Source organism: Coregonus lavaretus (assembly GCF_964263955.1).
Source record: "Coregonus lavaretus genome assembly, chromosome: 23".
NCBI classification, from domain to species: domain Eukaryota; kingdom Metazoa; phylum Chordata; class Actinopteri; order Salmoniformes; family Salmonidae; genus Coregonus; species Coregonus lavaretus.
This window is the reverse complement of record NC_140010.1, coordinates 35,477,608-35,504,402: the sequence shown is the minus strand read 5'-3', so window position 1 is coordinate 35,504,402 and position 26,795 is coordinate 35,477,608. Positions and strand designations below refer to the sequence as shown.

Here is a 26,795-nt window from a genome sequence, read left to right as displayed (position 1 = left end):
AAAGATCACATCATTTCAGGTTATCAGAAGCTTAGGGCTGTATTCAGAAAAGTTGATATTGGGTAATGGACACACACTATCTAACACTCTCCCACTTTCCTTAGAGGTCTATGCATGACATGAGGTAGAGTTCAGCACAGCCTTACATAATGCACTGGGGCCAGACCAACATCCCAATGTCTCACACAGATTATGGCGGATATTATTGAACAGGGCGCACATGTCCAGAACTTTACACATACACATCTATTGTATAATGGACATGACTTGATTCTTTATCTTGTTGGGGCCATTTCTGTAGAAGGCCTGCCTGCACATGGACAGGGTGGTGCCATTGGTATCAAGTGCAGTCAGTTGACAGCTATTTTAGATTGGCGTCAGCAACTGGATAGATTTGGTTACAATCGTGATAGTTATTCTCTGCAACTACTAGTACTGTACTACTACAGTGTATTAGGCCAGTGGTTCCCAAACTGTGGGGTGCGTGGGGTTCCCCTCCACATTTTTTTTTTGGGGGGGGTCTCTCTTTTTTTAAAGGAACTCCAGTCCGGATTTAAACTTACTCGTCAAAGTTGTAATAGTAGAATGCACAAGGTGCAATTTCGAAATTGGGTAGAGCATCATCAGTTCCTCTTGTTATGTTAGTCATTGCATACCTTAGAGAGCTATTTATAACTTGTCAGAATTGTTCAGATCAACTAGCCCATGTCAGCTAACACTTTTTTATTTAGGTTTTGTAGCCCATAGAAAATTAGATTTAAAACTGCTAAATTTTCTTTGCACCCCATGACTAAATGTGTAGAATTGCAGGAAATAACAAGAGGGGTGTGAACAGTTTGTGTCACGAACAGTGCTTGTCCCCATTGAAATATGGGGGCCCTGAGTGAAAAAGTTTGGGAACCCCTGTATTAGGCTAGCACTATGCTACTGGCACTTTTTATATTAGGCATCCTGTAATAAATTATGATGATGTCATTTAAGTTTCCTGCACTATTTTTAGATACTATATCATAGGATAACCTCCTGCTCATAAACTTCATCGTTTTAATCTAGTCCTAGAATTGTCAAACTATTGCATAAACATGATTTCTTACAGGGGTGTGCGAGGCTCGTGCGTGTGAGAAATGTATGATCACGTGAGAGAGTATGACTATAATCTGGCGGCGAGAGTGGGCTATGGGTTGAGTGAGTGCATAGCTCCTATGGGCGGACGCTGATGCGCTTCCACACTAACCAGCGCCGCGCTCTCCCAAAGCAGGGGGACGGATTTATGGTGCTGCTTTACTTATGTGGACTATAGAACAACTTTTCGTGCCTTGGCCTAAGCGAAAAAAGACACAAGGACTCAAAGAAAGCAATGGAAAGTCAAGTATTTCCAAGATGACCGATGGTTTGGTCACCGAATAAGTTATTTTTGTCGCACGAGAGGGAAACTCAAAACAAGGCTGTTTTTGGAGTTCCACCTCCCCTCCCTCCGTAGAGTTTGATTCAAAAGTCGAAAGCCAAGATGGCCGCCGATTCCGTGCAGGTAGGAAAAGTTGACAACTGTTATAATAAGTGCGTAAAGTTGTAATGCGCGCTTTCCAATTTAGTAGACTAAATAACTATTCTATCGAACATTCGCAGTGGGTTCAAATCTTGAGTTTTATACATTTCTGAGGGATTTCTTCACCCTTTCCCGAAGGACTGGGAATTATGGATTGAGGCCTGGAAAACAATTATCAAAAAATATCCAGTTTTGCGTTATTGTGCACTTGAGAACGCAGCATCTGAACTACTAAATTAATCTGCTGTATATTATTTAAATGTCCTAAAATAAATGTAAAATAGACTATGATGGTAACATATGTTTTTGAAAGTTTTGGTAAACAAAATGGTTTAGAATTAATTGGAAGAACATTTTCCATTTCATAATCCATTTTAAACCGAGACGGTCAAAGTAATGTCCATTTTAAACTCCTTTGTAAACAGTGATACACTTGAGTCAAGTGGGCGCGTGGTAAAGCCCAAAGGTGTCTATTAAAATAAACATGTTTTACTTGGTTGGAGCCAAGACTTAAAGTAGTTGTTCCAAGTATAAGCATTCCCTTAAACATGCTTGAATTTGTAGCTAATCATACAATGCAACATTTAGAAACTTCATAGGTGGCTGTCTGAAAACAAGTTAGAAATGTGCATGTTTCCATCTATTTTTCACCTCTGAACTGTAATAAATGACTCAGAAGAAAGGTTGTGGTCACCACTGCTGTCACTGGGATGACGTCAGCTGTCAAGTCTGCCACTTTGTATCGAAATAAATAAAACATGTCCATCAAACAACAATGTAGCCTTGAAGCATAATGATGCTTCACCGCTACACAGCTGACCATGCAATTTAGTAACTTTGTATGCTACCAAACATAACCACACTCTCTCTCAAACTTTTGCATTTGAGGACATTAACCTGTGAAAATATTGCCTTTGTTTGCAGTTTCCATAATTAGATTGAAGGTAGTACACTGTTTGGAACCTTATTTTTACCCACCCAGCAGCACCCATGAATGCAGACTAGTTTGTTGGCAGACATGATTTCACAAGGTTCTCGTATTCAAATCAGATTTTATTGGTCACATACACGTGTTTAGCAGATGTTATTGCTGGTGTAGCGAAATGCTTGTGTTTCTAGCTCCGACAGTGCAGTATATCTAAAAATTTCACAAAATATACACACATATCTAAGTAAAGCAACAGAATTAAGAATATATAAATACATATATGGACGAGCAATGTCAGAGAGGCATAGACTAAGATACAGTAGAATAGTATTTACAGTATATACACATGAGATGAGTAATGCAATATATGTAAACATTATTAAAGTGGCCAGTGATTTCTAATGTGCTAGTGAATGCTATTTAACAGTCTGATGGCCTTGAGATAGAAGCTGTTTTTTAGTCTCTCGGTCCCAGCTTTGATGCACCTGTACTGACCTCCCCTTCTGGATGATAGCGGGGTGAACAGGCAGTGGCTCGGGTGGTTGTTGTTGTTGATGATATTTTTGGCCTTCCTGTAACATCGGGTGCTGTAGGTGTCCTGGAGGGCAGGTAGTTTGCCCCCGGTGATGCGTTGGGCAGACCGCACCACCCTCTGGAGAGCCCTGCGATTGCGGGCGGTGCAGTTGCTGTACCAGCCGGTGATACAGCCCGACAGGATGCTCTCAATTGTGCATCTGTAAAAGTTTGTGAGGGTTTTAGGTGGCAAGACAAATTTCGTCAGCCTCCTGAGGTTGAAGAGGCGCTGTTGCGCTTCTTCGCCACACTGTCGGTGTGGGTGGACCATTTCAGTTTGTCAGTGATTCTTAGATAGGTGACGGCTGACATTGTTTGGACAGTGAGTGGAAGGCTATCTTGTATTTGTCAAGTTAATTATGCTGCTATCGGCCAATAAACAAAATACAGTGCATTCGGAAAGTATTCATTTTGTTACGTTACAGCCTTATTCTAAAATAGATTAAAAAAATTAATAAAAATCGCATCAATCTACACAAAATACCCCATAATGACAAAGCAAAAACAGGTTGTTAGACATTTTTGCACATTTATAAAAAATAAAATAAAAACAGAAATAACTTATTTACATAAATATTCAGACGCTTTGCTATGAGACTCGAAATTGAGCTCAGTGATCACCCTTGAGATGTTTCTACAACCTAATTGGAGTCAACCTGTGGTAAATTCAATTGATTGGACATGATTTGGAAAGGCACACACTTGTTTATATAAGGTCCCACAGTTGACAGTGCATGTCAGAGCAAAAACCAAGCCATGAGGTCGACGGAATTGTCTGTAGAGCTCCGAGACAAGATTGTGTTGAGGAACATATCTGGGGAAGGGTACCAAAACAATTCTGCTGCATTGAAGGTCCCCAAGAACACAGTGATCTCCATCATTCTTAAATGGAAGAAGTTTGGAACCACCAATACTCTTTCTACAACCAAACTGAGCAATCAGGGGAGAAGGGCCTTGGTCAGGTAGGTGACCAAGAACCCAATGGTCACTCTGACAGAGCTCCATAGTTCCTCTGTGGAGATGAGAGAACCTTCAGAAGGACAACCATCTCTGCAGCACTCCACCAATCAGGCCTTTATGGTAGAGTAGCCAGACGGACGGCACTCCTCAGTAAAAGGCACATGACAGCCCACTTGGAGTTTGCCAAAAAGCACCTAAAGGACTCTCAGACCATGATAAACAAGATTCTCTGGTCTGATGAAACCAAGATTGAGCTCTCTGGCCTGAATGCCAAGCGTCACATCTGGAGAAAACCTGGCACCATCCCTACGGTGAAGCATGGTGGTGGCAGCATCGTGCTGTGGGGACGTTTTTCAGCGGCAGGGACTGGGAGGCTAGTCAGGATTGAGGGAAAGATGAACGGAGCAAAGTACAGAGAGATCCTTGATGAAAACCTGCTCCAGAGCGCTCAGGACCTCAGACTAGGGCGAAGGTTCACCTTCCAACAGGACAACGACCCTAAGCACACAGCCAAGAAGTATGGGAGAAACTCCCCAAACACAGGTGTGCCAAGCTTGTAGCATCATACCCAAGAAGATTCGAGACTGTAATCACTGCCAAAGGTTCTTCAACAAAGTATTGAGTAAAGGGTCTGAATACTTATGAAAATGGAAGACCCAGCCACGACCCATCTTCAATGCTCTTACTGAGGGAAGGAGGTTGTTGGCCAAGATCTCGCGATACATGGCCCCATCCATCCTCCCCTCAATACGGTGCAGTCGTCCTGTCCCCTTTGCAGAATAGCATCCCCAAAGAATGATGTTTCCACCTTCACGGTTGGGATGGTGTTCTTGGGGTTGTACTCATCCTTCTTCTTCCTCCAAACACAGCGAGTGGAGTTTAGACCAAAAAGCTCTATTTTTGTCTCATCAGACCACATGACCTACTCCCATTCCTCCTCTGGATCATCCAGATGGTCATTGGCAAACTTCAGACGGGCCTGGACATGCGCTGGCTTGAGCAGGGGGACCTTGCGTGCGCTGCAGGATTTTAATCCATGACGGCGTAATGTGTTACTAATGGTTTTCTTTGAGACTGTGGTCCCAGCTCTCTTCAGGTCATTGACCAGGTCCTGCCGTGTAGTTCTGGGCTGATCCCTCACCTTCCTCATGATCATTGATGCCCCACGAGGTGAGATCTTGCATGGAGCCCCAGACCGAGGGTGATTGACCGTCATCTTGAACTTCTTCCATTTTCTAATAATTGCACCAACAGTTGTTGCCTTCTCACCAAGCAAACAATTTTATCCCTGATGTCCTTACACAGCTCTCTGGTCTTGGCCATTGTGGAGAGGTTGGAGTCTGTTTGATTGAGTGTGTGGACAGGTGTCTTATATACATGTAACAAGTTCAAACAGGTACAGTTAATACAGGTAATGAGTGGAGAACAGGAGGGCTTCTTAAAGAAAAACTAACAGGTCTGTGAGAGCCGGAATTCTTACTGGTTGGTAGGTGATCAAATACTTATGTCATGCAATAAAATGCAAATTAATTACTTAAAAATCATACAATGTGATTTTCTGGATTTTTGTTTTAGATTTCGTCTAAAACAAAAACAAAAGTGTACCTATGATAAAAATGACAGACCTCTACATGCTTTGTAAGTAGGAAAGCCTGCAAAATCGGCAGTGTATCAAATACTTGTTCTCCCCACTGTACATGTGACAACATACACAATTTTCGGGGACCACTTTTGGCTACTTTCAGAACTGCTGGCTAAAAAGTAATATACAAATCTCTCTAAACTGACCAGGGTTGTAATTACACCTGTCATCTATGTATTTGTGATGAACCATAATTTACAAGCACTGCAGTCTTTTAAATGCTTTAGTCTGGCCTGGAGGTAAGGTTGTTGACCTGATGTAGCCTATGTGCCATTTCTGGTATAAATGCAGCTACCAAACCAAATGTATTGAAGACGGTTTAGGGTAATAATTTGTGTTTAGGTTGTGTAAAGGTTGAATTGGTGTTTAAGGTGAAAGTCAGGCTTAAAAAAAAAAAAGCTGGTACCATGTTCCTAAATAGTCTTGGTTTCGACTTTTCCATTGTCCCTCAAATTGAATTTAGCTTTTGTTTGAGTTTGAGCTTAAGACTATTTAGCCTGCTTATAGTGAAAGTGAATCCCTAATGTTTGCTTTGGTTTCCATGCAGTTTTAAGGTGACAGATTATTGTAGGTGCATGAGAAATAGGCTAAACTAAGGACACAAGCTTTTATCAAATCAAATGTATTTATCACATGCGCCGAATACAACAGGTGTAGACCTTACAGTGAAATGTTTACTTAACAGCTTAACCAACAATGCAGTTTTAAGAAAAATAAGTGTTAAATAAAAAATAGATACGTTAAAAATAACTAATAATTAAAGAGCAGCAGTAAAATAACAGTAGCAAGGCTATATACAGGGGATACCGGTACAGAGTCAATGTGCGGGGGCACAGGTTAGTCGAGGTAATTGAGGTAATATGTACATGTAGGTAGAGTTAAAGTGACTATGCATAGATAATAAACAGAGAGTAGCAGCGGCGGGGGGGACGACGACACAATGCAAATAGTTTGGGTAGCCATTTGATTAGCTGTTCAGGAGTCTTATTGCTTGGGGGTAGAAGCTGTTAAGAAGCCTTTTAGACGTAGACTTGGCGCTCCGGTACCGCTTGCCGTGCGGTAGCAGAGAGAACAGTCTATGACTAGGGTGGCAGGAGTCTTTGACCATTTTTAGGGCCTTCCTCTGACACCGCCTGGTATAGAGGTCCTGGATGGCAGGAAGCTTGGCCCCAGTGATGTACTGGGCCGTACGCACTACCCTCTGTAGTGCCTTGCGGTCGGAGGCCGAGCAGATGCCATACCAGGCAGTGATGCAACTAGTCAGGATGCTCTCGATGTTGCAGCTGTAGAACATTTTGAGGATCTGAGGACCCATGCCAAATCTTTTCAGTCTCCTGAGGGGGAATAGGCTTTGTCGTGCCCTCTTCATGACTGTCTTGGTGTGTTTAGACCATTATAGTTTGTTGGTGATGTAGACACCAAGGAACTTGAATCTCTCAACCTGCTCCACTACAGCCCCATCAATGAGAATGAGGGCGTGCTCAGTCCTCTTCTTTTTCCTGTAGTCCACAATCATCTTCTTTGTCTTGATCACGTTGAGGGAGAGGTTGTTATCCTGGCACCACACGGTCAGGTCTCTGACCTCCTCCATATAGGCTGTCTCATCGTTGTCGGTGATCAGGCCTACCACTGTTGTGTTGTTGGCAAACTTAATGATGGTGTTGTAGTCGTTCCTGGCCATGCAGTCATGGGTGAACAGGGCGTACAGGAGGGGACTGAGCATGCACCCCTGAGGGGCCCCCATGTTGAGGATCAGCGTGGCAGATGTGTTGTTACCTACCCTTACCACCTAGGGGCAGCCAGTCAGGAAGTCCAGGATACAGTTGCAGAGGGAGGTGTTTAGTCTCAGGGTCCTTAGCTTAGTGATGAGCTTTGAGGGCACTATGGTGTTGAACGCTGAGCTGTAGTCAATGAATAGCATTCTCACGTAGGTGTTCCTTTTGTCCAGGTGGGAAAGGGCAGTGTGGAGTGCAATAGAGATTACATCATCTGTGGCTCTGTTGAGGCGGTATGCAAATTGGAGTGGGTCTAGGGTTTCTGGGATAATGGTGTTGATGTGAGCCATGACCAGCCTTTCAAAGTACTTCATGGCTACAGACGTGAGTGCTACGGGTCGGTAATCATTTAGGCAGGTTACCTTAGTGTTCTTGGGCACAAGGACTATGGTGGTCTGCTTGAAACATGTTGGTATTACAGACTCAGTCAGGGACAGGTTGAAAATGTCAGTGAAGACACTTGCCAGTTGGTCAGTGCATGCTCGGAGTACATGTCCTGGTAATCCGTCTGTGAATGTTGACCTGTTTAAAGGTCTTACTCACATCGTCTACAGAGAGCGTGATCACACAGTCGTCCGGAACAGCTGATGCTCTCATGCATGCTTCAGTGTTGCTTGCCTCGAAGCGAGCATAGAAGTAATTTAGCTCATCTGGTACGCTCGTGTCACTGGGCAACTCACGGCTGTGCTTCCCTTTGTAGTCTATAATAGTTTGCAAGCCCTGCCACATCCGACGAGCGTCGGAGCCGGTGTAGTACGATTCAGTCTTAGTCCTGTATTGATGCTTAGCCTGTTTGATAGTTCATCGGAGGGCATAGCGGGATTTCTTATAAGCGTCCGGGTTAGAGTCCCGCTCCTTGAAAGCGGCAGCTCTACCCTTTAGCTCAGTGCGGATCTTGCCTGTAATCCATGGCTTCTGGTTGGGGTATGCACGTACGGTCACTGTGGGGATGACGTCATCGATGCAGTTATTGATGAAGCCAGTGACTGATGTGGTGTACTCCTCAATACCATCAGAAGAATCCCGGAAAACATATTCCAGTTTGTGCTAGCAAAACAGTCCTGTAGCTTAGCATCTGCATCATCTGACTACTTCTTTATTGACCGAGTCACTGGTGCTTCCTGCTTTAGTTTTGCATATTTCCTCTGTAAAGCACCTTTATAGGAGGAGAGGGTGGAGTTTAAGATAGAGAAGGTTTAGCCACTAGCCAGCCAAAACAGGGAACTACTGTGCACTCTAATCTCAAACACACACTAAGCCTGGTTGTTTTACTTTGACTGGGTCAATAAGAGCATATCAATTAGGCAAAATAAATGTAGGCTACTTTGACACAAATACAAGAGCTATGTGGGGCGGCAGGTAGCTTAGTGGTTAAGAGCGTTGTGCCAGTAACCGACAGGTCGCTGGTTCTAATCATGAGGCCGACTAGGTGAAAGATCTGTCTATGTGCCCTTGAGCAAGGCACTTAACCCTAGTCGCTCTGGATAAGAGTGTCTGCTAAATGACTAAAATGTAAAAATGTAATGTTATTCCATTGGCTGTTGGTTGAAACATGGTGCTTGCTTGCATCACTGAAGTAGTGGATTAGATTCTTTCATTATCCATATACTGAAGATTTAACAGTACTTAAAAGCTGTACACGGCGTTGGGAAACGAACTAGGCAAAAAAACAAAAAATGATGTTACAAACTCCCAATCTTAACCTTACAAGAAGCCATTTACATGTAGCTGTACACAACTGCTAAACCACCTCCTACTCCCACACACGTCGCTCAACGGGGGAGGCCATTGGACCGCTGGCATTTTAGTTTTTTTAACCAACGTTTATTTTAAGACTCAACTCTCTCACCAGAGTGAGATTAGGTCCCATTCTCGTCTCCTGTGACCTCACAGAGCGAGAGGCTAAGCAGGATTTTGCTGTCCCTCCTCAGACGGTTTATCTGCTGTGTGTGTGTGTGTCTGTGAGAGTGGGTGTGTGTGTCTGTGAGAGTGGGTGTGTGTGTCTGTGAGAGTGGGAAGGGTTGCACAGAGAGAGTATGTGTCTGACTGACTATTGCTTTTGAGTCACCCAGACATGGTGCTGTTGTAGAGGATAACTGTTTTAGAAAAGGGAGAACTTTACTTATGTTATTGTGATGAGAGAAAGAACAAAGCAGAACTTCAAAACATGCATGGACGGGCTTCTGTAGCAGATGTGATGGAGACAAGGCTGATGGAAATTGATGATGTGATGGTGAGGAACTTAGATTTGTGTAGGGATAGTAAAATATGGGGATGGGCATTTGAAATGTTTTCAGTATTCGAATAATATCATATTTATTTGGATATCCGGATAGTTGAAATACATATTTTTTTACAACCAAATCTTATTTTCTTAAATGTAAATGGCATGTTATAGAAGGGTCCAGACACCTTTTTTGTGATTTCACGTTTTAGAGAAACTTACCCCAAAAGGCAAACAACTTCCTCATCCTCGTTGTGTAGTATGGGGGCCCTGAAAAAAATATGATCAAAGGCTCCAAAAACACCCTAATACATCCTGTGGTCCTCTGTAGCTCAGCTGGTAGAGCACGGCGCTTGTAACGCCAAGGTAGTGGGTTCGATCCCCGGGACCACCCATACACACACAAAAAAAAAAGGTATGCACGCATGACTGTAAGTCGCTTTGGATAAAAGCGTCTGCTAAATGGCATATTATTATTATCCTTCTGGAAACGGTAAAGCACTCAGTAAAATGATGCAGGTCTTTAGATATTGTACACATGAAATTGTGTCATTCCGAACTGCAACGTTATATACCATTTTGTTGTGACTAGCTAGCTAAAGTAGCAATGCTAAAACTCCATTCATATGATTTAGCAAACTTAATTCCGTCATTTTAATTCCATTTTGCTAGTGTTGCACGGTATACCAGTACCACAGGAATATCATGGTAACAAAACGTCATGATACTTATAATACCAACATTTTAGAATACCGTAGTACCGTTTCATATGATACTACCAACTTTTTCAACCCTACCAATCCTAAAGAACCTGCTGGCTTTTGTTATAAAATGTTTATAAAGTCAGTTTTGATTATAGATTAAGTTGAATTTAACCAACAGCCACTATTCTCTTGAATGCGCAGGTCCAATAATATCAACTTCACTTTCATGCGCATATCACTTGTGGCAGATGTAATCAGCCAGCCGCATACCCTACCAGCCCTTACCTGCTTCTCTCCGTCCACTTTTCACGCGCGTCTATTCCTCCGTCAGTTAAAAATATATATCATTTAGCCGTGATGGCGAACGAGGATGCAGACTCAGACCCTGAACAGTCTTCAGTAGATTTGGACATTTGTTACATTGGAGCAGTGCACAAAGCGAGCAATGTTGATACATTGTTTAATTTCATCACCTGTTATAACCAAGAGCACAGACCAGTCTGAGTAGACTTTGCAAGTCCATGGTCATGTAGCCTCTCAGTGTCGGAGAGGGAAAATGGAGCACCACTTTGCGACAGGCATGCTTGCAGCTTTACAGCAAAGAATGTCTTGTCTCTAGCCTAAACGGTGAAAAAAATATGACCCATATTACCGGAGATGCCATTTTTTTAAAATCGGGATTCGCGCGCATTTTATATAATTTAACAAACAAAGTCGCAGGCCGTTTTTTAAGTAATCCTGGGTCGCTAATTATTAGTTTGATAACAAACAACGTTGTTCAGTCATGTTACCTAGCTAGCTAACAACCTGGTAACTTGACAGTAGGTTTAGGCTAATTTGATTGGCACTCATGAGATGTGCTTCAAAAGGTATGATTCATATAGGCCAAAATATAAACGCAACATGTAAAATTGATTAAATTAAGTGTTTTCCTCATCAGTCTACACACAATACCCCATAATGACAAAGCGAAAACAGGTTTTATGACATCTTTGCAAATGTATTACAAATAAAAAACAGAAATAACTTATTTACATAAGTATTCAGACCCTTTGCTATGAGACTCGAAATTGAGCTCAGGTGCATCCTGTTTCCATTGATCATCCTTGAGATGTTTCTAGAACTTGATTGGTGTCCACCTGTGGTAAATTCAATTGATTGGACATGATTTGGAAAGGCACACACCTGTCTATATAAGGTCCCACAGTTGACAGTGCATGTCAGAGCAAAAACCAAGCCATGAGGTGGAAGGAATTGTCCGTAGAGCTCCGAGACAGGATTGTGTCGAGGCACAGATCTGGGGAAGGGTACCAAAACAATTCTGCAGCATTGAAGGTCCCCAAAAACACAGTGGCCTCCATCTTCTTAAATGGAATAAGTTTGGAACCACCAAGACTCTTCCTAGAGCTGGCTGCCCAGCCAAACTGAGCAATCAGGGGAGAGGGGCCATGGTCAGGGTGATGACCAAGAACCCGATGGTCACTCTGACAGAGCTCCAGAGTTCCTCTGTGGAGATGGGAGAACCTTCCAGAAGGACAACCATCTCTGCAGCACTTCACCAATCAGGCCTTTATGGTAGAGTGGCCAGACGGAAGCCACTCCTCAGTAAAAGGCACTTGACAGCCCGCTTGGAATTTGCCAAAAGGCACCTAAAGGACTCTGACCATGAGAAACAAGATTCTCTGGTCTGATGAAACCAAGATTGAACTCTTTGTCAAATCAAATCAAATTGTATTGGTCACATGCGCCGAATACAACAGGTGCAGACATTACAGTGAAATGCTTACTTACAGCCCTTAACCAACAGTGCATTTATTTTAAACAAAAAAAGTAAAAATAAAACAACAACAAAAAAAGTGTTGAGAAAAAAAAGAGCAGAAGTAAAATAAAGTGACAGTAGGGAGGCTATATATACAGGGGGTACCGTTGCAGAGTCAATGTGTGGGGGCACCGGCTAGTTGAGGTAGTTGAGGTAATATGTACATGTGTCCTGAATGCTAAGGGTCACGTATGGAGGAAACCTGGCACCATCCCTACGGTGAAGTATGGTGGTGGCAGCAGGGACTGGGAGACTAGTTAGGATCGAGGGAAAGAAGAACAGAGCAAAGTACAAAGAGATCCTTGATGAAAACCTGCTCAGGACCTCAGACTGGGGCAAAGGTTCACCTTCCAACAGGACAATGACCCTAAGCACAAAGCCAAGACAACGCAGGAGTGGCTTTGGGACTAGTCTCTGAATGTCCTTGAGTGGCTCAGCCAGAGCCCGGACTTGAACCCGATCGAACATCTCTGGAGAGACCTGAAAATAGCTGTGCAGCGACGCTCCCCATCCAACCTGACAGAGCTTGAGAGGATCTGCAGAGAAGAATGGGAGAAAGTCCCCAAATACAGGTGTGCCAAACTTGTAGTGTCATACCCAAGAAGACTCGAAGCTGTAATCGCTGCCAAAGGTGCTTCAACAAAGTACTGAGTAAAGAGTCTGAATACTTATGTAAATTTGATATATATATATTTTATATATACACATTTGCACACAATTTCTAAAAACCTGTTTTTGCTTTTTCAGTATGGGGTATTTTGTGTAGATTGATGAGGAAAAAAATTGATTTAATCCATTTTAGAATAAGGCTGTAACGTAACAAAATGTGGAAAAAGTAAAAGGGGTCTAAATACTTTCTAAATGCACTGTACGTTGACCTTTCTATGTAAACCCATTCAAGAAGACTCATAGAGCCCTAATACTTCCCCAGTTAAGACTGGCAGTAAAGATGCCGGTCAAGGCCTGTACTAATGCCCAATTCCAAAGCAACTCCAAGCTACTATCCCCTAGTCACTTATGTAGATCTGAAAGGATTGGATAGGTATGGGGCCAGAAGTTTTTCCACAGCCTTTAATTTGGGCTCACAATAGCCTCATTTCCATAGTTGGATCACTTGGTCAAGAAAAACTCCTGGCCAGCAATGGTGAACATTTCACCTAGCCTGTCAGAAGTCACGGCGCTATGACAATATTGCAATGTAATCATCCTATCCAGGCCTTTCATATCTCCACATGTGGTTAAGTGGCAAAAGTGGCCCATTGACCTGTGTTCCATCTTTTGGTTCTTGTTAAAATAGGATAGATCCTAGCCATTGACCCAGCTGACCAAAAATAAATCTGTTTGGTGGGAGTGAGATTGCCCCTAACCACAGATCTAGTGTCACTTTACCCTACCAAAAGGCCAGGGGGGATGAAAAAATATCTGACCCTTATCAGTAGTTAGGGGCTTACAACCTAACCACTACTTCAAGATGAAGTTCAGCTTCAGGTGGTACTAACCAGAAATGTAGTCTTGATCTCTTGATCTTGAGACCAGTTGAGAGACTACATAAATGCAGTCTCAGTCCAGGGCTATGGTCTTGACTCCATCTATGATACTATTCTCCTTCCAGAGCATCCATCCTAACCCCCACCTCTCTTCTCCGTTGTCCTCTAGGGTGATGCCAGGGGCCAGCTGGTGTCGGAGCGGCTGGGCCTGGGCCACAATCTGGACCTGTCGGACACCATGGTGCAGCAGAAGCTGGACGAGATCAAGGAGCAGATCCGCCGTGAGATTCGCAAGGAGCTGAAAATCAAGGAGGGCGCAGAGAACCTGCGCAAGGTCACCACGGACAAGAAGAGCCTGGCCTACGTGGACAACATGCTGAAGAAGTCCAATAAGAAGGTGGAGGAGCTCCACCAGGAGCTCCAGGAGCTCAATGCCCACATCGTGGTCAAGGACCCTGATGAACTGCTAGGTATGGTTCTTGTTCACTGGGCATGGAAGGAATTAAGGTTGCAAAACTCTGGAAACTTTCCCAGGTTTTTTAGAAATCCCGGTTAGAGTATTCCTAGTTAAAGGATTTCCTCCCTGCTTTTTCCCTCTGGATTCCGGGAATCCTTCAACAGAGATTTCAGAAAAACCTGGGAACTTTGGGGGATGTATGTGAAACTTGTTATTTTGATATGAGGTGTATGCACTGAACTCAATGCCCCCCTTTTCTCTCCTCATTCCTATTTCAGTTCACGTTGTGGTTAATGACCCTAACAAACTGCTAAGGACTGTATGGTGAAATTGAGTGGAAAACAGTACCAAATTCACTTCAACTCAGGGTATTTTGCTACAGTATATACCAGCATTGACGTATTTCAGTGTTTGGTTTGTTAAATGTGATCCGCTACTCCGCCGTGTGTAGCGTCCGTTTTTATAGTTTACTCTGCTACTTGAGTCATTTATATCCTCTCGCTCTCTCTCCGTAAGGCTTTCCACACAGACCAAGCCCCGCCCCCATCAATCAAGGAGCTCAGTTATTGTTGCTCGACCAGGAGACCACTTGTTCAGTCTAGTCTGCATGGTCAATGCAGCACATGCAACAATATGGAAATGATGCAGACAGTTACATTGAGGGAAACTACAATCTATGCAATATTAAAGCTGATCTACCCCCTATTAAAAAAAAGTTAAATAAATCATTTTAGCCGCTAATGCTAATCTCTTGTTAGTGGGCTAGCTAGCTAGCTAATACATTTACTGAGTCAGAGAAACACTGCTAGTTAATACAGCCAGATACCAGTGATGGTGTAGGCCTAGATCAGCATGTTGTTTGTGTGACAGTATATTGTAAATCAAAGAAGAATAGGTGAAGCATGAATATGTTAGCTACATGAAGTAGCTAAGAGAACATTGAATGTAGCCAAAGATTATAGGGTCCCTAGGAAACGCTGACCAACACTGGTTCTTACAAGGGCAAAATAACTCCTCCCTGGTTTTTTCATTTGTTGTCATGTCAAACAACACTGTATTCAAAGTGGCCACTACTATATTCTAACTATAGAATTATAATCTTTCTATTTCCATGATTCCAACAGTTCACCCAAGTGTTTTGATTTAAATCGCAAGTCAAATTGCAATTGCAATATTTGGTTAAAAATAAGGCCTTAATTTTTTTGCCCGTATCGTGCAGCCCTACCTGGCAGTGTGGAAATTATCTCAAATGAGTGCAGGAAATGCAGAAATTGGAAACAATCCGAATGGAGAAAGCCCCGTTTGAAAACACTTAGAATGTACTATATGTGTTGCCACCCTAGGGCCATGCACTACTTATAAAGCAAATTTAGCAAAACATAAAATACAGGCATACCGTCAAATAAAAAAATAGTGATATGATATTTTGTCAAATCGCCCAGCCCTACTTCAGCTGTGGTATTTCTTGGTACAAGCACACACAATATATGATACAGCACATAATTACTCATTTGACAGCAGCAACACAAGTCCACACAATGCTTGACAAATGCACAGAATACACAAATAGGACCTACACACAATGAATGCACTCTATTTTGGTGACTCATCTTCTAGGAGCTGACACTGATACATTCCACATTCCTTATTGTGTTACAATAGCCTCCATTAGTTATTTTCGAGGCTGTTGGAACCTGCTGCCGTGAATTTGTGCGCGACAATGGGTTTTTTACCGTGTTACTGGAACTGGGGAAATTCAATATTGCGTTGCTACAGTGCATGGGCAGGAAATAGTTTATCAAATTGATAATGGGTAAGAAGGAGAGAAGGAATGGGTTTGTCTGCTGCTATTGCATATTCTACTAGACATTGGAAATGGTGGGGGACCTTTCTCTATGTAATATTAGTCTTAAGTGGGAACAAATTTTGCCTGACTCATTGAACCCTTATCTGATGAGAAAGGGCTTTTGTTAACTGACTCATGGCCAGTGGAATGTCACAGGGCGTCTTGGAACTGGGAACTGACCTCAGGTCATCTCCTCAGCAGCCAAGTTCTAGAGCAACGGGGGGTTCTGGTTAACCTCTGCCCTTGAGAACTGATGTCAGATCAACTCCCCCTTTCTTCACTCCCAACATCACCAGCAGAATGACTAAACAAGTCTTGGGTCAGTTGTTAAATGGTAAGATGTCACTGTATACACTACATTACCAAAAGTATGTGGACACCTGCTCGTCGAACATCTCATTCCAAAATCATGGGCATTAATATGGAGTTGGTCCCCCCCTTTGCTTCTATAACAGCCTCCACTCTTCTGGGAAGGCTTTCCACTAGATGTTGGAACATTGCTGCGGGGACTTGCTTCCATTCAGCCACAAGAGCATTAGTGAGGTCAGGCACTGATGTTGGGTGATTAGGCCTGGCTCGCAGTCAGCGTTCCAATTCATCCCAAAGGTGTTCGATTAGGTTGAGGTCAGGGCTCTGTGCAGGTCAGTCAAGTTCTTCCACACCGATCTCGACAAACCATTTCTGTATGGACCTCGCTTTGTGCACGGGGGCATTGTCATGCTGAAACAGGAAAGGGCCTTCCCAAAGCTGTTGCCACAAAGTTGGAAGCACAGAATCATCTAGAATGAACTAAGGGGCCTAGCCCGAACCATGAAAAACAGCCCCAGACCATTATTCCTCCTCCACCAAACTTTACAGTTGGCACTATGCATTGGGGCAGGTAGCGTTCTCCTGGAATCCGCCAAACCCAGATTCGTCCGTCTGACTGCCAGATGGTGAAGCGTGATTCATTACTCCAGAGAACGCGTTTCCACTGCTCCAGAGTCCAATGGGGGCGAGCTTTACACCACTCCAGCCGACGCTTGGCATTGCGCATGGTGATCTTAGGCTTGCCATGCTCTGCCATGGAAACCCATTTCATGAAGCTCCCGACTAACAGTTCTTGTGCTGACGTTGCTTCCGGAGGGTGTTTGGAACTTGGTAGTGAGTGTTGTAACCGAGGACAGACGATTTTTACACACCTGTCAGCAACCGGTGTGGCTGAACCGGTGTGGCTGAAATGGCCGAATCCACTAATCTGAAGGGGTGTCCACATACTTTTGTATATATAGTGTATGTCGAGGGCTCCCCTATGTGCGGCTGACCTGGGATCAGGCGTTCGGCTTGGGGAGTGTTCCCTAGTCAGCGCTCCAGGAGTGACATCACCCTGCTTGCTATTCCGTGGGTCAGCACTTTTCGGCTGGCCCAGCGTGGGCAGTGGAGAGGAGGAGGCGGTTGACTGGTCCTGACCCTCGACCAAACCCCTCTCCTCAAACAGATTATCAAATGTCAGTTGGGACTGCAATGGTGACTGCAATACATTATATATACACACACACACACACACAGAGAACATGGCTGAGTATCCACCATCTATATTTGCATCTGCTGACATTCTGTCTATCTGATCTTGAACACAGTTCAGTCATATTGTATGAGGAACCTTGCGGACCCGTAATCATTCTCATTAGCGGCAGACTTTATCAATCAATCAATCAATTTTATTTTATATAGCCCTTCTTACATCAGCTAATATCTCGAAGTGCTGTACAGAAACCCAGCCTAAAACCCCAAACAGCTAGTAATGCAGGTGTAGAAGCACGGTGGCTAGGAAAAACTCCCTAGAAAGGCAAAACCTAGGAAGAAACCTAGAGAGGAACCAGGCTATGAGGGGTGGCCAGTCCTCTTCTGGCTGTGCCGGGTGGAGATTATAACAGAACCATGCCAAGATGTTCAAAAATGTTCATAAGTGACAAGCATGGTCAAATAATAATCAGGAATAAATCTCAGTTGGCTTTTCATAGCCGATCATTAGAGTTTAAAACAGCAGGTCTGGGACAGGTAGGGGTTCCATAACCGCAGGCAGAACAGTTTAAACTGGAATAGCAGCAAGGCCAGGCGGACTGGGGATAGCAAGGAGTCACCACGGCCGGTAGTCCCGACGTATGGTCCTAGGGCTCAGGTCTCTCAGTTGGCTTTTCATAGCCGATCATTTAGAGTTGAAAACAGCAGGTCTGGGACAGGTAGGGGTTTCGTAGCCGCAGGCAGAACAGTTGAAACTGGAATAGCAGCAAGGCCAGGCGGACTGGGGGCAGCAGGGTGTCATCATGCCCGGTAGTCCTGACGTATGGTCCTAGGGCTCAGGTTCTCAGAGAGAAAGAGAGAACGAGAGAATTAGAGAGAGCATACTTAAATTCACACAGGACACTGGATAAGACAGGAGAAGTACTCCAGGTATAACCAACTAACCCCAGCCCCCCGACACATAAACTACTGCAGCATAAATACTGGAGGCTGAGACAGGAGCGGTCCGGAGACACTGTGGCCCCATCCGAAGAAACCCCCGGACAGGGCCAAACAGGAAGGATATAACCCCACCCACTCCGCCAAAGCACAGCCCCCGCACCACTAGAGGGATATCCCCAACCACCAACTTACAATCCTGAGACAAGGCCGAGTATAGCCCACAGAGGTCTCCACCACAGCACAAACCAAGGGGGGGGGGGGGCGCCAACCCAGACAGGAAGATCACGTCAGTAACTCAACCCACTCAAGTGACGCACCCCTCCCAGGGACGGCATGAAAGAGCACCAGCAGGCCAGTGACTCAGCCCCTGCAACAGGGTTAGAGGCAGAGAACCCCAGTGGAGAGGGGAACCGGCCTGGCAGAGACAGCAAGGGCTGTTCGTTGCTCCAGCCTTTCCGTTCACCTTCACACTCCTGGGCCAGACTACACTCAATCATATGACCTACTGAAGAGATAAGTCTTCAGTAAAGACTTAAAGGTTGAGACCGAGTCTGCGTCTCTCACATGGGTAGGCAGACTGTTCCATAAAAATGGAGATCTATAGGAGAAAGCCCTGCCTCCCGCTGTTTGCTTAGAAATTCTAGGGACAATTAGGAGGCCTGCGTCTTGTGACCGTAGCGTACGTATTGGTATGTACGGCAGGACCAACTCGGAAAGATAGGTAGGAGCAAGCCCATGTAACGCTTTATAGGTTAACAGTAAAACCTTGAAATCAGCCCTTGCCTTAACAGGAAGCCAGTGTAGGGAAGCTAGCACTGGAGTAATATGATCAAATTTCTTGGTTCTAGTCAGGATTCTAGCAGCCGTATTTAGCACTAACTGAAGTTTATTTAGTGCTTTATCCGGGTAGCCGGAAAATAGAGCATTGCAGTAGTCTAATCTAGAAGTAACAAATGCATGGATTAATTTTTCTGCATCATTTTTGGACAGAAAATTTCTGATTTTTGCAATGTTACGTAGATGGAAAAAAGCTGTCCTTGAAACAGTCTTGATATGTTCGTCAAAAGAGAGATCAGGGTCAAGAGTAACGCCTAGGTCCTTCACAGTTTTATTTGAGACGACTTTACAACCATCAAGATGAATTGTCAGATTTAACAGAAGATCTCTTTGTTTCTTGGGACCTAGAACAAGCATCTCTGTTTTGTCCGAGTTTAAAAGTAAAAAGTTTTCAGCCATCCACTTCCTTATGTCTGAAACACAGGCTTCTAGCGAGGGCAATTTTGGGGCTTCACCATGCTTCATTGAAATGTACAGCTGTGTGTCATCCGCATAGCAGTGAAAGTTAACATTATGTTTTCGAATAACATCCCCAAGAGGTAAAATATATAGTGAAAACAATAGTGGTCCTAAAACGGAACCTTGAGGAACACCGAAATGTACAGTTGATTTGTCGGAGGACAGACCATTCACAGAGACAAACTGATATCTTTCCGACAGGTAGGATCTAAACCAGGCCAGAACTTGTCCGTGTAGACCAATTTGGGTTTCCAGTCTCTCCAAAAGAATGTGGTGATCGATGGTGTCAAAGGCAGCACTAAGGTCTAGTAGCACGAGGACAGATGCAGAGCCTCGGTCTGACGCCATTAAAAGGTCATTTACCACCTTCACAAGTGCAGTCTCAGTGCTATGATGGGGTCTAAAACCAGACTGAAGCATTTCGTATACATTGTTTGTCTTCAGAAAGGCAGTGAGTTGCTGCGCAACAGCTTTTTCTAAAATTTTTGAGAGGAATGGAAGATTCGATATTGGCCGATAGTTTTTTATATTTTCCGGGTCAAGGTTTGGCTTTTTCAAGAGAGGCTTTATCACTGCCACTTTTAGTGAGTTTGGTACACATCCGGTGGATAGAGAGCTGTTTATTATGTTCAACATAGGAGGGCCAAGCACAGGAAGCAGCTCCTTCAGCAGTTTAGTAGGAATAGGATCCAGTATGCAGCTTGAAGGTTTAGAGGCCATGATTATTTTCATCATTGTGTCAAGAGATATAGTACTAAAACACTTAAGTGTCTCTCCCGATCCCAGGCCCTCGCAGAGCTGTGCAGATCCAGGACAGCTAAGCCCTGGAGGAATACGCAGATTCAAAGAGGAGTCCGTAATTTGCTTTCTAATGGTCATGATCTTTTCCTCAAAGAAGTTCATGAATTTATCACTGCTGAAGTGAAAACCATCCTCTCTTAGGGAATGCTGCTTTTTAGTTAGCTTTGCAACAGTATCAAAAAGAAATTTTGGATTGTTCTTATTTTCCTCGATTAATTTGGAAAAGTAGGATGATCGAGCAGCAGTGAGGGCTCTTCGGTACTGCACGGTACTGTCTTTCCAAGCTAGTCGGAAGACTTCCAGTTTGGTGTGGCGCCATTTCCGTTCCAATTTCCTGGAAGCTTGCTTCAAAGCTCGGGTATTTTCTGTATACCAGGGAGCTAGTTTCTTATGACAAATGTTTTTCGTTTTTAGGGGTGCAACTGCATCTAGGGTATTGTGCAAGGTTAAATTTAGTTCCTCAGTTAAGTGGTTAACTGATTTTTGTCCTCTGACGTCCTTGGGTAGGCAGAAGGGGTCTGGAAGGGCATCAATGAATTTTTGTGTTGTCTGAGAATTTATAGCACGACTTTTGATGCTCCTTGGTTGGGGTCTGAGCAGATTATTTGTTGCGATTGCAAACGTAATAAAATGGTGGTCCGATAGTCCAGGATTTTGTGGAAAAACATTAAGATCTACAACATTTATTCCATGGGACAAAACTAGGTCCAGAGTATGACTGTGGCAGTGAGTAGGTCCAGAGACATGTTGGACAAAACCCACTGAGTCGATAATGGCTCCGAAGGACTTTTGGAGTGGGTCTGTGGACTTCTCCATGTGAATATTAAAATCACCAAAAATTAGAATATGATCTGCTATGACTACAAGGTCTGATAGGAATTCAGGAAACTCAGAGAGGAACGCTGTATATGGCCCAGGAGGCCTGTAAACAGTAGCTATAAAAAGTGATTGAGTAGGCTGCATAGATTTCATGACTAGAAGCTCGAAAGATGAAAACGTCATTTTTTTTTTTGTAAATTGAAATTTGCTATCGTAAATGTTAGCAACACCTCCGCCTTTGCGGGATGCACGGGGAATATGGTCACTAGTGTAACCAGGAGGTGAGGCCTCATTTAACACAGCAAATTCATCAGGCTTAAGCCATGTTTCAGTCAGGCCAATCACATCAAGATTATGATCAGTGATTAGTTCATTGACTATGACTGCCTTTGAAGTGAGGGATCTAACATTAAGTAACCCTATTTTGAGATGTGAGGTATCACGATCTCTTTCAATAATGGCAGGAATGGAGGAGGTCTTTATCCTAATAAGATTGCTAGGGTGGACACCACCATGTTTAGTTTTGCCCAACCTAGGTCGAGGCACAGACACAGTCTCAATGGGTATGGCTGAGCTGACTACACTGACTATGCTATTGGCAGACTCCACTAAGCTGGCAGGTTGGCTAACAGCCTGCTGCCTGGCCTGCACCCTATTTCACTGTGGGGCTAAAGGAGTTAGAGCCCTATCTATGTTGGTAGATAAGAGGAGAGCACCCCTCCAGCTAGGATGGAGTCCGTCACTCCTCAGCAGGTCAGGCTTGATCCTGTTTGTGGGTGAGTCCCAGAAAGAGGGCCAATTATCCACAAATGTTATCTTTTGGGAGGGGCAGAAAACAGTTTTCAACCAGCGATTAAGTGCTGAGACTCTGCTGTAGAGCTCGTCACTTCCCCTAACTGGGAGGGGGCCAGAGACAATTACTCGATGCCGACACATCTTTCTAGCTGATTTACACGCTGAAGCTATGTTGCACTTGGTGACCTCTGACTGTTTCATCCTAACATCGTTGGTGCCGACGTGGATAACAATATCTCTATACTCTCTACACTCGCCAGTTTTAGCTTTAGCCAGCACCATCTTTAGATTAGCCTTAACGTCGGTAGCCCTGCCCCCTGGTAAACAGTGTATGATCGCTGGGTGATTCGTTTTAAGTCTAATACTGCGGGTAATGGAGTCGCCAATGACTAGGGTTTTCAATTTGTCAGAGCTAATGGTGGGAGCCTTCGGCGTCTCAGACCCCGTAACGGGAGGAGTAGAGACTAGAGAAGACTCAGACTCAGACTCCGACTCGCTACATAATGGGGAAAACCGGTTGAAGGTTTCTGTCGGCTGAATGAGCGACACCGGTTGAGCATTCCAACAGTATTTCCCTCCAGAAGCCATGAGAAAGTTGTCCGGCTGCAGGGACTGTGCGGGGGGAGTTATACTAACGTTACTGTCTGTACTTACTGGTGGCACAGACGCTGTTTCTTCCTTTCCTACACTGATAATACTCTTGCCTAACGATTGCGTCTGAAGCTGGGCTTGTAGCACAGCTATTCTCGCCGTAAGGCGAGAATTCTCCTGTATATTATGAGTACAGCGACTGCAATTAAAAGACATCATGTTAATGTTACTACTTAGCTTCGGCTGTTGAAGATGTTGATGAGCCATGTCCAGATAAAGCGTCCGGAGTGAAAAAGTTGAATAAGGGAAAAAAAGTTGCGATGGAAAAACGGAAAATAACGTAAAGTTGGCAGCTAAAACGCACAGGAAAATGACTCTTCTGTCTCGGGATAAACGTCCGGGGTGAAAAAGTTTAACGAAAAAAGATGAGTGAGGACAAAACTAAAAAGTTGGTAAATTTGTTGAACACAGAGATTGATTAAACGTTTATTAAAAGTTAAACGTGAATAGTTTGGCAGGTAGCCAAGTAGCAACAAACAGCAGAGCAGCACGGAGACAATGCGGAAGCGAGACGGAAGTCACGTGTCACTGATCTGTCAGGTGTTGCCTAGAGCAACCTGACGTACTCTCTTTCATCTCCCCTATTTAGAGCAACCACAGAGATTCTCTGCCAGGTTAATGGATGATTAAATGAATCATTAGACTTTGTTTGAATGAATCTGCGACCCCCGAGGCGTTTTAAAGAGTCTCCAGAGACCCATTTTTACATTTTAGTCATTTTAGAAGATGCTCTTATCCAGAGCGACTTACAGTTAGTGAGTGCATACCTTTTTCATACTGGCCCCCCGTGGGAAACGAACCCACAACCCTGGCGTTGCAAGCGCCATGCTCTACCAACTGAGCTACAGGGGACTAAAGACCCCTATGTTTAACAGGATACGCTTCTCATTTAGGTGGTGTGTGGAGAAGATAATTGAATGCTAACTGGTTAGCGCTGTTGACTGGGTATAGGCCTAGAGCTTGTTAGCAGCAGACTATGTTGGTTAGCTGTGGTGCCATTTCAATGTAGCGTTGCAGTGGGGATGTGATGCTGTGGAGTCAATTCAATTCCACTTTCTAAGCTTTTGATTTGATCTAATTTAACAGGAAAATGAAATTTTGCCCTCAAACTGTCACCGAGCAAACAGTAAGAGCCAGGAAAAGCCAGTCAGGCAGGTTTTGGTCCCACTTGTGTGTGATGAAGCGAGCGTTCACTCGGCACTCTTCTCGGGGTGTAATGGGGAGGAGGGGTTCAGCTCAGCAGCCATTCGAGCCCAGGCACGAAAAGTAGTGAGCTCATCCCTCAGCACCGCAGCTTGACTGAAATGATTTTTTTTTTTTTTTTTTTGGTAATTTAGCAGACGCTCTTATCCAGAGCGACTTACAGGAGCAATTAGGGTTAAGTGCCTTGCTCAAGGGCACATCGACAGATTTTTCACCTAGTCGGCTCGGGGATTAGAATCAGCGACCTTTCGGTTACTGGCACAACGCTCTTACCCACTAAGCTACCGGCCCCCATGATACACTTTTGTTTTTGTGAGTGAGTTGGGTGCACACACAGCAGGAGACCCAACAGCCCCTTGGGCAGGAGGAGAGCATGGAGCTCCTGGGTGGTGTTCATTTGGGTTCACTGTAGCAAAACACTTTGACAAAAACACGGAGGGACTACCTGAAGTTGAAACGCTTCATTTTCCGTAGCAATTTTCTTCTGTTTTGTGCCTAATGAACAAGACCCCGACTTTAACTGCTCTCACAACTGTTGCGAAACACCCTGAGAGACATGGTAATATCGGGGGCATTGAGCAACAAGGGCTGTCAGTCATACCATAAACACGCATGTCGTATTTGCATGTAGAGTACCGTCACATGTCGTTTTTAGCAAGTTCACGCTTGTTTTACTCCGGAGACTGCCACGGCAGGTTCCCCTAACTTCTGTACAGTTTGAAACAAATCCTAATGCTTTAGGGCATTTTGTCGCGTCCTCATATTAGGGATGGGCAACTCCAGTCCTTGGGGGCCGGAGTGGTGTCACACTTTTCCCCCATCCTTAGCAAACGCAGCTGATTAAACAAATAGCATTCATGATTAGTTGATTATTGGAGTCAGGTGTGTTAGCTGGGGCAAAAGTGACACCAATCAGGCCCTTCCCCTGAAAGTGTAAAAACAAGAATTCACCTCCAATAGTTTTCATACCAACAGGCCTTCTGTTTTTAAACAAATTGCTTTTTTGTAGATAGTAAACAAGAACCTGATGAATATGGCAGCATTGAACAAGATGAGAAATACATTGTGGCCAACTCAAAGACCTCCCTCCTTCCATACAAGTCTTTAAATGTTGTAGCTAATTAACATGCAAATTTGGTTGTTGTATTGTAAGAGCTTTAAAGACATGCCCTGGAACTTTGGCGACTAGTACGTTTTTTTTTTTACCTCCCGCTTTGGGCTGGATGTGTCAGTGTAGTTCATACATGCAGAATTACTGTCTTACCTCAATTAGCCACGAAATCCCTAGTTTGAAAGCGACTGTGTTCTGGAAGCTGTGCGGTGCTATTTTCCCTACATTTTCCCCACGTGGGCCCAGCCCCCTAGCAATTCGAGTTCCAGCCAATGAGCTTCACCCCCTCGCCATTTGAGTGACAGCTAGCAAGATTCACACACAGCAGAGCGAGAGAGAGCAATGACGTGGTGCACATATCGTTTCTGCACATACAGTATGTGACGTTGTAAGCCATTTCCGGGGACCACTTTTGGCTCATGAGTGCTACTTTCGCGCTACTTTCAGAATTACTGGCAAGCAAGTATACAAAAGTACTCTTTTTAATGTTTTAATATCCCAGCTTCATATCTCCCCTTCCGATCTTCTACCTTGTTTTTAGAGTGCCCTTTGACCCCGGACACCCCGGCCAGCGAGGTAAGGATGTGCACCAGCAGCAGCCGCCTGGCCGCCCTGAAGAAGCAGAACGACATTGAGCTAAAGGTCAAGCAGGGGGCGGAGAACATGATCCAGATGTACTCCAATGGCTCCTCCAAGGTACGCCCACTGACCTTTTAACCTTTGACTTTCACAAACAGCCATTTTCAGTAGTGACCTCAGGGGACATGTTCATTAGGGCTCTCAACGCAAAGGAAACATTTAATTAGTGTGTCTTATTGGTGAAGTCCAGGTAGTCCCTCCCTGCAGTCTCTTGTTCACTTGACCCTTCTTGTAAATAATCAGGTAGGGTTTTTCCAAAGCTTAAGAGACCACAAAAGCCATTATTCAAAATGTTGAGCTCAGTTGCCACCATTATAAATATGCAGGAAGCAAACTCGTCACTTTTCTGCGATATTCGCCGTTTTGATCTCAAAATAGGCCATTGTGTAGATCCGTAAATAAAAACTTTGGGGTGGGGAGGTCTGACGAAGAGTGTATCACCCATTGAGCTATAAAAAGGGCACAAACAGATTTGTCTGTGTGATCACTACTTCCTCTCTTGAAATTAATGACTGGGCACAGAATGCATCCCTACGCGTCCTACAAATAGAATATCAAACATAGTTCAGAGTGTAATGCCAGATACAGTGCCTTCAGAAAGTATTCACACCCCTTGACTTTTTCCACATTTTGTTGTGTTACAAAGTGGGATTTAATTGTTGTCAACGATCTACACAAAATACTCTGTCAAAGTGGGAGAAAAATTATATATTTATTGGATTAATGGAAAATATAACACTATCTTGATTAGATATATATTAGAATCACCTTTGGCAGCGAATACAGCTGCGAGTCTTCCTGGGAAAGACTCTCAGAGCTTTGCACACCTTGACTGTACAATATTTGCCCATTTATTCTTTAAAAATAAAAAGCTCTGTCAAGTTGGTTGTTGGTCATTGCTAGACATCCTTTTTCAAATCTTGCCATATATTTCCAAGCCGATTTGAGTCAAAACTGTAACTAGGCCACTCAGGAATGTCGTCTTGGTAAGCAATTCGTCTCCCAGTGTTTGTTGGAAAGCAGACTGACTGTGCTTAGCTCTATTCGGTTTCTTTTTAACCTAAAAAAAATATC

At 44.0% G+C, this 26,795-nt stretch overlaps 1 protein-coding gene across 1 annotated transcript in view; it reads left to right on the top strand.

Annotated features, from left to right (window-relative positions):
* Window positions 1–1,223: 1,223 nt before the first annotated feature.
* Window positions 1,224–26,795, top strand: part of LOC311099242 (serine/threonine-protein kinase N2-like) — a 59,133-nt gene continuing 33,561 nt past the window's right edge. The window contains exons 1-3 of the mRNA XM_084139932.1: window positions 1,224–1,528; window positions 13,828–14,128; window positions 25,624–25,778. Of these exons, the coding sequence (XP_083996058.1) occupies window positions 1,508–1,528; window positions 13,828–14,128; window positions 25,624–25,778 (477 nt within the window). The 5' untranslated portion in view covers window positions 1,224–1,507. The remainder of the gene's footprint in view (window positions 1,529–13,827; window positions 14,129–25,623; window positions 25,779–26,795) is intronic.